A 13,674-nucleotide genomic window follows, 5' to 3' on the forward strand; every position below is an offset into this window, starting at 1 on the left:
GAGAATGAGACGAGAACACGGGAAAATTCCGCACCTCCACCTCTAGAAATATTGTGCACACGAATAAATGTACTAAATTCGTAACCTCATCAACGCCAACTACGGATATATTGTGCGCGCGAGCGGAACGTGCGCTCGCGCTCGTGCTCACACTCAAAATATGAAATGAAAATATGAAATTTCATGTAGACACGAAAATGCTCGATAACATAACAGCTCTCGGTGTATGTGGATATGGTGCGGTTGAGCGAATGAGAGGGTGTGTGAGTGTTGCGCGCCACATTCGGGGGCGCCTGCCAATACTGTAAAACAAACTCATGCAATTTGCAATGACGATGATCGTGACGATGACGATGGTTTATGATGAGCCTTTATTGCAGTGGCGTTCAAAGTACCAAAGCATTCGCGTTTGGTGTTTTCGCAACGACGTTGGGTGCAGATTGGTACATCGATCAAGTGTGAACAGAGAAATAATATCGGGGGTTCGAAATAAGCCATATACTGGGTTGATTTACAACAAAAACAACATTAAAATTATTGAACGAAAAAAAAATCTCGCCATTTGGTTAAATAACGGAAACGGACCTGCCAAACGTTCACTTAGATTATAAAATAAACATTCCAACCGAGAATAAAATGAAACGTGGGAAGCGAACATGGGACGATGTGAAATGAATGTGTGCATTTGTTCGAATCCATGCAGAATGCTCCATCTAGAATATTAATTGGATCGGGATGTACTTGTAGCGTGTGTGTGTGTGTGTATACATTCATATTTATCAAAATATTCATACATTTTGCATGCATTGTGTATTCAACAATCCGTGTTGTTTCGGGCGCTCTATCTCTATCTGTCCCTCTCCTGTGCACTGTACACTCCAGAGTGGAGTGTAAGGCGCAGCCAGAGAGTTAACTTAAACATACATACCACTTATGCGCTTGTTATGCGATTTTTTCTTCCCTTTGAATTTTGCCTTTTTCATCATGCGCTCAACCACGTTTTATGTATTCGTCCCATCATCAAAATCATCCCGATATATCTCTATACATAAATAGGAATGTGTGTGGAGACAGAGAACGAAAGAGAGAAAACGATGGATAGAAATAGGTGGTGTGCAAAAATTGAAGCATTTCACACAGAAAATTCACATTGATAACCACCCATACCAATTTGATGATGGCAATGTGTACCATGCGATGCGGAAGGTTGGAATCCAATATATTCCGAAATCTTTCGAAAGCACGTACTTGTTGGTTTGTTTTTGCACAGCGATGATTTTAATACAATAGAGAGCAAACCAATAAGCGACGGCTACAGTACGGCGTCAACCGAAAGATTGTGTACATGTTCAGTTGGAATGGCAAGAAGAGAGAATGAAAATAGTGCATGCCACGGGTACACAATGGGAGCGAATGAAGCCGAAACCAAAGCGCAGAATGGTTTCGGTGAAAACGAACGAAAAAAAAAATCCGTCCAAGAGCGAAGATAGCAGCAACAGTGACAACAAAAACAACAACGATTGCCAAACCATAGCGAATGCCACGAAAAACTTATAGCATTAAATGTTTCTACACGTATTTACGGATGTCACGCCGGCGCACTTTTTTCCCATTGTTGTGAATTGTGTTCAATTATAGGTACCTATAGTGCGAACTCACCGTCATACACATTCGGTTGGGTTCAGTTCAAATATCGCTTATTTTTCCACATCAAACTCTTCGCGTGTGTATATCAATCCAATTCTCGTCTCTTCTCTTCACTTCTGCCTTCTGCTGCTGCTGCTGCTGCTGCCTCTTCTTCTCCTCCTCTTTTTTTCTCTTTCGCTGTGTTCACTCGGCAAAACAACAGAGAAAATCTTTACACTCCATCCTTGTTACGTGCTTGATATTCTCATACCACAGTCTCGGTCCCTCTCTCTCTCTCTCTCTCCAGTCAGTCAGTCAGTTATGTATGTAATACATGCTGCCATATTTCGTTTGTAATTCACCAGAGTACCTACCGCAAGCCATACAGCCACAATTTGACTCCGAATGCTCATTCTATGTTCGTTCCCGTCTCTTTCACGCCTCAAGGGTTCTCTCGTTTTCCTGCCACTTCTCCACTCCATTTCAATGGAGATCCCCATACGTGTGTGCAAAATCGCAAAATCGCAATCAAAAAACATGCCGAAACACACGTATTTCGGAGAACACAAGCATGCAAGCAAGCCAACGAACGAGCGAACGAACGAACGAAAAGTAAATTGGCAAAAACAATAAACAAATAGGAAAATGGGCATCAAAAGCAGCTCATTCCATCGCGTTTTCGAAAATGGGCAAACATAACAACGTCTCAACCGTCCGTCGACAATTCAATGGTTAAATAAAGCTCTTTATACACATTTAGTGTGTGCATCGGCGCTGCCAAACACCATATCAAATCATTATTAGAGCCGAATGAACACACGAACAACACGATGAGCTATACGACGCCGTCATACCACCACACAGACATACACACGGACAGAGAGACACACACACACACATATACACACAAATCAAGTCAAACAAATTGACTGTGCGATCCATGGTGCTATGTATATGTGGCAAGCGTTCAGGTCGTCTCGATTACGTGCCTGCTGGCGAATAGACATGCGTCTGACGACTCGGCACACGCAGCGTCTCCGTATCCGTTGGTTCAACGCATTTTATGTATTCGATTGTTTGTTCAATCGCATTTACGAGGGAATCATCGAAGTGGACGCGTCGTATTTTTCGACTGTCGCTCATGTCGGCGTGTGTTTAATATTATTTTTTCACTCATTGCAAACAACAGAAGGTTTTCGATTTGGTTTTTTTTTATATTTCACCCAAATATCGTTCATCCGGTACTTGAGACTATAAGATAAATTAAGTGATTTAACCGAATTATTCAGTGTGAATATAAAGAAAAGAAATTAGAATATTTTAGTGTGTTTTTCTTTTCATCATCGAAGTTTTGGATTTACTTAGTGTGGTATACACATGGGAACGGCACGAAATGTTACGATTTTTCGAAGTTTCTCAACACATCCGACGAACAATTGTTTGTGAATTTTGTTAAAAGAGAATAAATTGCTTGGATGAAGATCAAAGCAAGACATCAGTGTTAATTTACACAGCAAACAAAAAAAAAATTCAATGCAAGTTTTCAAACAAATAATGAGTTGATCGTCCGACGCAATCAACAATCGGCAAATAGCAATTTCATTTGCTGCAACATTCAACACATAACAACAGAAAGAAAAAAACGTTTGATATCATCGGTTTTAGCTGTAAAATTACAACATCATCGACATCATAGTCGTGTTTTATCGACTCGATCAGCAACGCATTCATCAAGTGAAGAAGAGACAAAAGTAAAGAAATAATAATAAAAAAAAAATATACAGTGAGGAATATACGCCAGTGAAATTGCGAAATATTTGCTCTCTGATGAATAAAAAAAGGCAAAAAATAACCGAAAAATAAGTTTAACAACGAAAAAAATAGGGGAAAAACGACAGATATTTACAAAACAAACAAAGAAAGAGAAAAAAAAAGAAGATTCCAACCAATAAAGAGTGTTCGGAAAGTTAATCTAACACAAAGCGTCATCACCGGTTTAGCTATTTTTTTCTTGTTCATTCATTTGTTGGAAGTTTTGTGAGTGTGATTTGATCTGAAGAAGATACCTGAATTTGAATATCACGAAGGAGCACATAAAACGACTGCAGAAAGAAAACACATTCAAAGTAAATGAGACGTAGATAAATTTGTCGACACAATTAGGTACAGAGTATAAAAAAACACCGTGCTAATTGCAGATGCTTTATTACATCTCCTGTGTGTGAGCAAATAAAAACCGACAGAAGAGAAAAAAAAAACAACAAAAAAGCAACAATAATAAGTGTTTGAAGAAGAAAAAAGTATTGCTACTGCTAAAGCCTTTGATCGCTATCGACATCGACGGCAAAGCAGAAAATAAAATTCTTTATTTTCGTATATATATATATAAGCAACCGCTTCTTCTTTTCTTGCTCATCAGTTTGAATTAAACAGTTACACAATTCCCAAGCATTTGGCACTCACAATTAGTGCACAATACACAGATGATATTAATTGCGGCGCTCGGCTTTAATTCGTAGTTTCTCTATATCTCGATCTTCATGTGGCACATAACACAGCCATACACACAGTGTGACCCTATTTTGATAGTATTTGTTTGATGCGACGCTCTTCAAAACACATTCTTCGTTTGAGGTTAGATTTTTGACGTTTGACGTGTATATTGTGTGTTAGTTTTACATGTACGAAACTTGAAAGCGCGCGCTCAATTCCGCTTTCTAAGAACAAAATACAAGAAGAGAATTAAAAAAAAAGTAACGAAGAAAACAACGCGGTGAAGTTTTTTTTAGTGCGATAGTTCTGTGAATTGAAGACCCCAACGATTAGAAAATTATTATTTTAATTTTCAATTTAAACGGAAATCAGTGATTGGTTCATTTTATGATTTCTTAGAAGTAATTTAATCAGATTGGAATATACAGTGATACAATCAACTTGAGTTCGTTTCTTTTCTGGTAAATTTGAATTCAGTTTTGAAAACAAAAACCTGGCCGTTATCATTGGATTATATTAAAACAGTAAAGGATTTATTCAGACACAATTCATCTCCACAAAAAAACCACAAACAAAATGTATCCAACAAATGCAAGGCATCCACCGGCTTCGGTAAGTATTTCCCATACATTTTTTTTTCTTCTTCTACTTTATTGATTTCGACAGTTTTTTTTTCCTCGTCGTTTCATTGAAAATACAAATATTTGGCATGAATATTCGATAGAAATACATTCCACGAGATTGACATGTTTGTTGCGTATACAGTAGCACAAATGAATCAACACCAGGCTTGACATCAAAATTCACTCTCACGCATCTTATCATCATTTTCGATAACGGTGCTACATTTCAGGGGAATAACAGCTATTTTCGTGATACACACAGAAAATTGCCCCCAAAAATCTGAAAGGCGAAAGACAGTGCCGCAAAAAAAAACACACATTTCTCGAGTGAATAGCGAGATAATTGAGATGCAAAGGTTAATTAACTTGGTGATGACCACGTGACATTGCAAAACCGAAATACGGATAATTTGCCGTGTAATGAATGTGTTGAGCAATTCAATTTTAATTTGAAAACAAAACAGAAAAAAGCGAAAATAAATACAATGCGTGGAGATAATTTGACCGGACAGATTCTGAATGAAGAGTGAAACTAAAACGGTGTGCGACACAAAAGAAGATTGCAATTTTCTGTATATTATTATTTGCAGAATGCACATAGAAAACACTTGACAGCGATAAAATATTTACATATGGCAGTAGAGTCTATCGCCTGCGGTTGCATGTACTACCCTACCCAAACTGTTTATTTATACATAGTTATCACATAATGAACCGCCTATAGACACACACAGAGCGAGAGACACGGAGAGTGCCATGCACCGTGCCACAGAGATAAATATTCAAGCAATCAAAGTTCCATTTTATGCGGTAGGTAATAATGAAATGAATATTGAATGCATTTTACAAAAACACAAGGTTAAAATTAGCTGCTTCGCACTGATTCATATGTATCGTTTCACTCAATTTTCCAAACTTAATTTGGTTTTCGAGGAAGCGACGCGAGCAAGTGTGCAAGAGAGAGAGAGAGTGAGAGCGACCGAATGCATTTCGGCAAAGAGGAAATTAAACCAATTTGACACAATGTTTACCGAGTAAAATAGTAACTCAACCAGTAAATGAATGAAATATAATTGAACCGTCTGAACACAGACCACAGGCAATCGCAGTCACAGTAGCAGAGTGGCAATGGCAGCAAATCGCAACCAACAACCGTCAGAATGGAAAAACCGGAGGAGCAATTAAAGTGCTTAGCTAATAATAAATACACGTTGAATGCAAATGTAACACTCAAACTCCAATCTTGTTTGCTGAATATGTACAGTAAACACCATTGGCCACTTATCATCACGCCTGACGCCGTTCGTTGCATATTTAAATTGGCGTGCATGTGTTGCGCTGCCTCAATCACTAAACGAATTCTGTTTATTTTTGTACGGCAAGAGTGAGCTGCTGTGTTTGTGTGGATATTTTTTTCTTTCTGTTTCATCATTCTTTCTCTGCTTGTTTCGTTTTCATTTGTTTCATTCATCTCTCAATGATGCCGCGCTCGCGCGAGCTCCCGTCATCGATGCAGGATGAAGTGGAGATAGCAGAACGCTTGAGCGTGAGCGCGCGCGCGCGAAATGCAAAGTAAATATGTCAATTTTATTTTACGAGTCTAAATGCACAATCCTTGTTCTAATTACACGTTATATGCATTTAAATAAATGAACGGGTTTAATTAAAGCATGAAATACAGTTTTTTTTTCAATTTTATGGTTATACATGTGTTTGTTTTGTTGCTATTACAGTTCACCACAACGTGAACCTTTCAATCGATTTATTTATTCCATGCAAAAATGAGAAGAATGAATATGAAGAGAAAAAAAACAACAACAACATACACACACACAACGCCAGAAATATGGCGACAATCTTCTTCCATTTCATCATTTGTCTATTGGAAGGCATGAAAAAAAGCCGCTTGCAATGATTGAAGGCGCACACAAAGCGACACACTCATTGAAATAATGACGTTGCCGAATGCAACTATCAAGAGCTATGCCAAATAGTGCGGCGGTAACCGGAGAACAAATTACGCCGCATACTTGAGATGGTTTTGTTGGGCGAATGAATGCAATTTTCTCCATTACAAATGATTCTGAATACCGTACAACATGTCACACAGACGAAGGAAAAGAAATCAGCTTCGTTCGCTAAGTATATGGGAGAGAACATGGTTTTGAACGAGAGCAAGTAATTGTGTTGTTGCTTTTTTTCTTCGGGAGGTTGGGCTTTGAGCTCATGTGTGAACGAATGAGTGTCATTATTTTCGCGCTTCATTTATCATATCTTTTTAACTTTTGTGTATGATGTGAACGATGGGCGCTCGGTCCGCTTGCCGATGCAGTTTTCTTTGAGATGACGGCATGATTCATTCCATGTCATGCATGTTTTAATAAATTATGAATGCGCGCTTCGCCTCATTCGTTGCATACACATGTTCATGCATTATTGCGCACATTCCATACCGATGCATCATCATCATCATATCCACATATCACATGCACATTGGCTGCATTCTTGTACGCTGTACAGACCACTGATTTGGTAGCAACGTATTGCGGCTTTATTTTTATGATTAGTCAATTTAATAGATCGACGTTGATTAATATTTTGTTACTCTATACATCTGTTGTCTATCCGCAATTGCCAACGATAGTAATTCTGGTGCCATGCTCTTTAATTGTTATTTGTCATGTTCATTTTGTCCTTTGTGGTCGCAATTCATTTTCCACGTTTGATGTTTGTGAATACTATGTGTGTGTTTGTGTTTTTTCCTTGTTCCTATATCGTTCGCTATTCCTTGCCGTTACATCGAATGCATATGCTTGGTTTGGCGCTCGTGGTTTTGGTGTTACTTAAGTTGTTAAATTCCTATTTTATTTTCTATTTCTGCTTCTCCCTTCTGTACGTCCGCTATTCCATTCTTTGTGCATTGAATCATTTGTGCTGCTGGTACGTATTTCATAAGTATTCAGTTGTTTTTACTTCATTCCACTTGGCCCCGTATTATTGCCATCGCTCGTAATTTCATACTTTTCGCGGTTCGTTTATGTTTCTTCATCTTCACATAAAACATCATCGACTGTTGGTGGTGTTGTTGTTTCATTTTTATACGTTTTTCTTTCCGCATTCGTTTAACCGAATGCCTACATTGCCCTCCATACACAAGCAATTCATTTTCGTCGGCTGCAAAAAGGTTTTGTTGTTTTTCTTTCTTTTTGCTCGCTATTTCTTCCACTTTACACGATTGATGGTTCTTTATAGCCGCTTTCGTGCTATCGAGTTCTTTGACGTGCTTTCAGCGCGAACGCACTAAGCAACGGTTAAAAAATTAATGCTAAAAAAATCTTCATGAAAACACAAAGACGCTTAATGAAAAAGACGACGCGCGAATACGAAGAGCAAACGAGAGAGTGAAAGAGAGAGAGAGAGAGAGAGAGAGAGAGAGAGAGAGAGAGAGAGAGAAAGCTATGTTAATTCGCCTAATTACTTATAATTGAGTTAATTTTGTGTAATTTTTCATGTTTCCTTTATGCACGCATCCAGCATTTTTAATGTATTTTCGATTGATTGTTTGCCAAGCTGTTGAACAGCGCGCGCACACATAAACACCACTCACACACTGAGGCACCATTTCTTTTCAGTTTTCTTTGTGTTACTTTTCTTCCTCTGTGTGAACCATAAAACTGAAATTGTGATAATTTTATGAGCACCATATCCGGAGCTAGTGAGCGTGATTCGTTTGCTTTTCAAACTCATTCACTCACTTACTGCTGGAGAGTGTTCGGCGAGTGGTCACTTGTGCTTTTCACAAAACACGCCAAATAAATCGATGAATCGCAAAAAATTAATCCAGCCTTTTTTTCTGCTTCAAATCATGATTAAAGTGAATTTTCAACAAGACACAAATATCTGTTCCATTTAAAACATCACTCGACAGCGTCGTCATTTGTTAGCGAACGAGTGGAAATTGAAAATGGAATTCAACATCTGAACAAAGTTAATGACGTGAGATTTACAAAAGTTGATAACGTGATAAAAACTGTTATTACTCTTTCTTTTTTCTCCGCGTCTTATATTGTTCTTCACACTTATTTCTTTGTCGAGTGTTTCTTTTAATAGGTCGACAAGACGTCTTGTGCGTAAAAAAAAACAAAACCCATGCACTTGTACCGTACGATTTGAATTACATTCGAGTGTCGATTTATTCCATACAGAAAAAAAAGTGTTGACGTTCACATCGTCTTTGGCTTTGCCATGTGCTATACTAGAGTATGTATGCAGCGCGATATGTGCTGACGATGATGTGATGTGTAACAATGTGCGCGCGAGGCACAAACATGCAGTTGCTGTTATGTTTTCTTCTCAGAGTCGCCAGAAGCTCTCCATGTTAATCATTGATAAGGTGATTGTGCAAGTGGAACTGTCACTAAGTTTCTGTTATTACACCCGAATTGTTTTTTCATGTTTATATGCATTATCACCGTCAAAATGGTCAACAAGCGCTTTATCAAGTATTTCGCATTGCTTTTAGACTTTTTTTTTGATTCGAATCGACTTTATTTGACAAATTCAATTTCAACGATTTTGTGCAAAAAAACCACTGCGTATGAAATGGCGATGGACACTTGTTAAAAAGTACAATATTCTCAAGTATCAGTGTAATCAAATTTAATAATACTAAATAAAGATTTCAACAATAAACGATCCCAATGCGGACAAATTGACAAGCCAAATAGAAACGAAATGTAGAGATAGAAAAAAATATTTTGTCTGATTCACGGTTTAGAGTCTCTTGAAAAGTGTCAAGTGTTGCAAAGTATAATTAATTAAGTGGTTTCAAGTCATTATTTATGGTCACGTCGGTGACTCTAATCGATAAAATTTCCGTTTTTGTCGTGTGCTCAAAATACGCATTTTATTTCACGTTAATGAACCGAACCAAACGAAATAAACTTATTTTTTATATACAACATCCAAACTCTGTGTGTGTTCCTGATCAAAGCAACGCGCACGCCCATTTATTTATGCAAACTCATAATTACTAAGTGATCGTTAGCCCATTTCAGTAAAATATGGCCACTTGATTAATTAACAACTTGATTTTTATCGGATGGAATGTATTTGTATTAGTCACGATCGTATAAATACTATCAGCTCGAAAAAAAATAAAATAAAACGAAATAAAAATGGTGCGCTGTTGATCCATCACCATTTTCTTTTCTTCTCTGCACTTTGATAAAAAGTCAAGTGTTGTTGTTTTGTTTGAACGGTGCTGCTAATAATAATATATTATTATATATATATCACATGTATTTCAACAATGTCACAATTTTCATTTACTACACAGTTTTTATGTGCGATACTATTTTTGATTTGATATCACATTGTTGATATTATTGGTGACGGCGGCGGCGACAATTGCGATAATAGTGTGAATTTCTCCATTCGTTCCGTATTTATCACCATTTCCACTGTCACTGCTTGTTTCCAACCAGAATAGTAATTTCTGCAATAAAATTTATCGCTCACATTCGAAGACCGTATCCGCATGCCAGTAATGCGAACAATTTTGTAAACATATCTTTCACATAAAACTGCCAGTCAAATTGTATTCATTTTGTGCGAATGTATACGGTCTGCTTGGACGTTTATCGAAAATTGGACGTAAAATAATCTCTTCGATTTGGTTAAGTATTATTCGATGTTGCGCCTCATTCAGTGCAAATGACTCTTGCCGTTCATCTGTCTTGTCATTTTATGTGTTCGCTCCCCCAGCGAATTTAAGCACTTGAGAAAGAATTTCTCAAGGAAGTCATGGAAATGATTGTCAACAGTGGTGTTCTTGTGTTCAAAAAGAAAAACGTAAATCAACGACATGCCCTTCCTTGGTGATTCATTTCGCCATATTTATTTTTGTTTGCTCTCGTGCTGTCGACCTATTTTTCATGTAACGGTCTGTTCCAATTTCACGTACTACAACATCACACAAGTATTTTGATTTTCAAAGGGAAAATAAATGGCAAGAAGGTGGCAAAAAGAAGCCCTTGTTGCAGCGACTCCTTCAAATTGGGAACAAATAAAAATAAATCCATACATTTCTTTCTTCTTCTCCAATCCAATCTCGGCATGTGTATTTCATTTGATGTTATTTATTTCTTGGAGTTAGTTCAAGTGGAAAAAGCTACGAACAGATGAAGCCAATCGAAAATCGTATCGACAGTTGTGGGGCGCGCGCACATTGTGAGTGAATGCATGGCAATCGTTGAATGTCGTTATTATTATTGTTGCTGAAGGATTCACTACGATACTCATTTATTTGATGAAAGACATTGTGAGATAACAATATATATATTCTTTTCATATAATCGAAAAGTGATCCCCATTGATTTCGGAAACGATGACGTCTGATTCAGTGTTTTTGTCAAGTTCCACGATGAGAGCAATGAGAAGAGGAAAAAGAAAATATGGTTGCACAATCAAAATGGTTTCAAATTTATTTTCATCGAAATTGATGTATTACTCTCGAAGATATACGGTTATAGTTGAACGAAATGAATATCATCTTCTTCCAAGGGGGAAAGTAGTAATCTAGTACTGCATTCAGTGCCGATTCAATGCCAATTCAATGCCTTTAAATTCAAAACAATGCTATTCACTGCAATCCACTGCTGTCATCGATTGATGTACTAGATTACTGTTTTGACAGGAGTGGATTGCAGTGAATAGCATTAATTTGAATTTAGTGGCATTGAATTAGCATTAAATGCAGTACTAGATCACTGCTTTCCCCCTTGTCTTCTTCTTTGGTTATATAAAAAATAGAGTCGCTTTGATTGTCTTCATATCATATATCAGCGTTAGAGTTTCACAACTAAGAGTATGATTCATTTCCTTCTTTGTTTTCCTTAAAGAAGAAAATTTTGAGTCGAAAAAATTCCTCTAAAAAATATGAGAGTCCACATTGGAATTTCAAGTTGATTCAAACGACTTTATCACATTCCGATTGCAATATCACCAAAATAACACACAAAATTGTTTCCGTATCAAAATTTAAAACATGTTTCGCTTCCGTCTACTTCAAGTGTGATGTGCCACAGATGGCTACTAATTTTCATAAAAAAAAAATCTTTTTTTTAATCAGAGAGGCGTATTCATATATTTCCTTTACAAACATGCCAACAAAAGTGAACATGAGTGGAGTGAACAAGAATTTGTGCCTTTTTAACCACTCAACACACAATCAGTTTCCGAAAATTGTGAAACGTATTTATCAGTAAATGAATTATTTATTGCGATGGTGGTATTTCGTAAGTGTGATACAACATAACTAACTCCCCCTATAACACGCGCATACTATAGTATGTAATTTGTTGCGAACGCTTTTTTATTCTCGGGCTGTGATTTTCATACATACACGGAGCACTTTATTCCGTGCAAATTCAAGTCAATGGTAAATGAAGAGGGCTCACGTTAATTTTACATTTTCCAATTTAAAACGAATGCTTTACACCGCGCGCGCTCATACTCACTCACTCGCTCACCCACTCTCTTCCCTTCGCGGCTTGTGTTGTTACGTACGGTAGAGATTACGTTTCATTTTCCACTTTGCACGTACTGACTTTTACCGAAACGAGAAAGCAACCACCCGAAACGGATGAAACTGTACTGCTGTGTGTACCCAGTGTATTTGTGTGCTACGCTGCATCAGACAAAATGGGGTTCTCGATAATTTTGAATTGTTGCTGTTTATTTCCTCCTCTGTTTCGTTCTCACTCTTTGTCTCCGGCAACCGGATCAGCATTTGAAGTCATTGAGCAACGCCACTTAATAGCTTAATAAGTGTCTAATTGAATTTTCAGCGTATACGGCGTTTGTACATTTCAACTGCAGTTTTTGGGTTGCGTTAAATTTTCAGTGTTTCGTTTTTCGTCGAACCTATGGCCCAATAGACGTGCATTCTGGGGTGTATGAATTGTGCTAATTTGTAATGCTTGATTATATTTGATGTGCTCGTAATGATTTTCAACTTTCCAATAAAGTTATTTATTTTGGCAACGATGCAGAGCGCAACGAAAATAACAATAACATTCAAGTTGGAGAGGTAATTGTATGAATGACGAGCGACAAAGTAGAATAGTTCTTCGTTCGATGAAAATCAAATTATGCAAACATCCATCATTTGCAATGGAATGTTAGCGTTCAAGCTGTGAGTGCATTGAGTGTGATACTGTAATGATGTTATGGATTTTATTATCTGTAAACGAATCGATCGCATGTAACAAAATCTTTACAGATTAATTGAATCGGGCGAACGCCTGGATTCAATGTACATTTCAGCATATTTGAATACACATCGCTGAGTGCAGAAACGGTACGATGCACTTGCTTCATCGATACTCATGTTCAGTGTGTTCCATTTTCCATGATATGCAAAACAATTAAATTAGTGAGCATACAAAGCAACTATCAAAAGAATATCATGCATCGAGCGGTGTGGTATCTGCCAGAATTCACTCTATCCATCCATATATTTATTTACATAGCGACAGAGAGCGGATGAGAGGGTGAGAGAGAGAGAGAGGAAGAGCGAGCAATTGATGCACACTCAACGTTCGCATACGGTGTCTACACTATATAAATTGGCAAATTACAACGTTGAAAGTTAATGGAAAACATCATTGATAGGGATTAGTGTGTCTGTGGATGGACTCAATGTGCTCGTTAAATACAATGTTGAATGAGGTTTGGAGGTGGAGAATTTATCACCAAAAATGATGTTACAGCTCTCTCTCTCTCTCTCTCTCTCTCTCTCTCTCTCTCTCTCTCTCTATCTCTCTATCTCCTTTGCTCCGTTGGTAGAAGCTCGAAATTTGCCAACAACGATAGAATGCTTGATCCAAGTGCGCTGGTTCGTTCGTCTGACGGAATGCGGATAATGAAG

The 13,674-nt window shown here is 37.6% G+C and overlaps 1 protein-coding gene across 16 annotated transcripts in view; it reads left to right on the forward strand.

The window, feature by feature from the left end:
* Nucleotides 1-2,619: 2,619 nt before the first annotated feature.
* Nucleotides 2,620-13,674, forward strand: part of LOC129580279 (protein groucho) — a 61,588-nt gene continuing 50,533 nt past the window's right edge. For 7 of the 16 annotated variants that reach the window (XM_055470548.1, XM_055470559.1, XM_055470560.1 and 4 more), the window contains exon 1: nucleotides 2,714-4,731. In XM_055470548.1, coding sequence (XP_055326523.1) covers nucleotides 4,696-4,731 — 36 coding nt within the window. In that variant the 5' untranslated portion in view covers nucleotides 2,714-4,695. Of the gene's footprint in view, nucleotides 4,732-13,674 lie in introns of all 16 variants that reach the window. The other 9 variants (XM_055470561.1, XM_055470554.1, XM_055470558.1 and 6 more) reach the window with 5 other exon arrangements.

The sequence above is a fragment of the Sitodiplosis mosellana genome, unplaced genomic scaffold, assembly GCF_009176505.1.
Source record: "Sitodiplosis mosellana isolate CC-2019 unplaced genomic scaffold, AAFC_SMos_1.0 Smas_scaffold_1, whole genome shotgun sequence".
NCBI classification, from domain to species: Eukaryota; Metazoa; Arthropoda; class Insecta; order Diptera; family Cecidomyiidae; genus Sitodiplosis; species Sitodiplosis mosellana.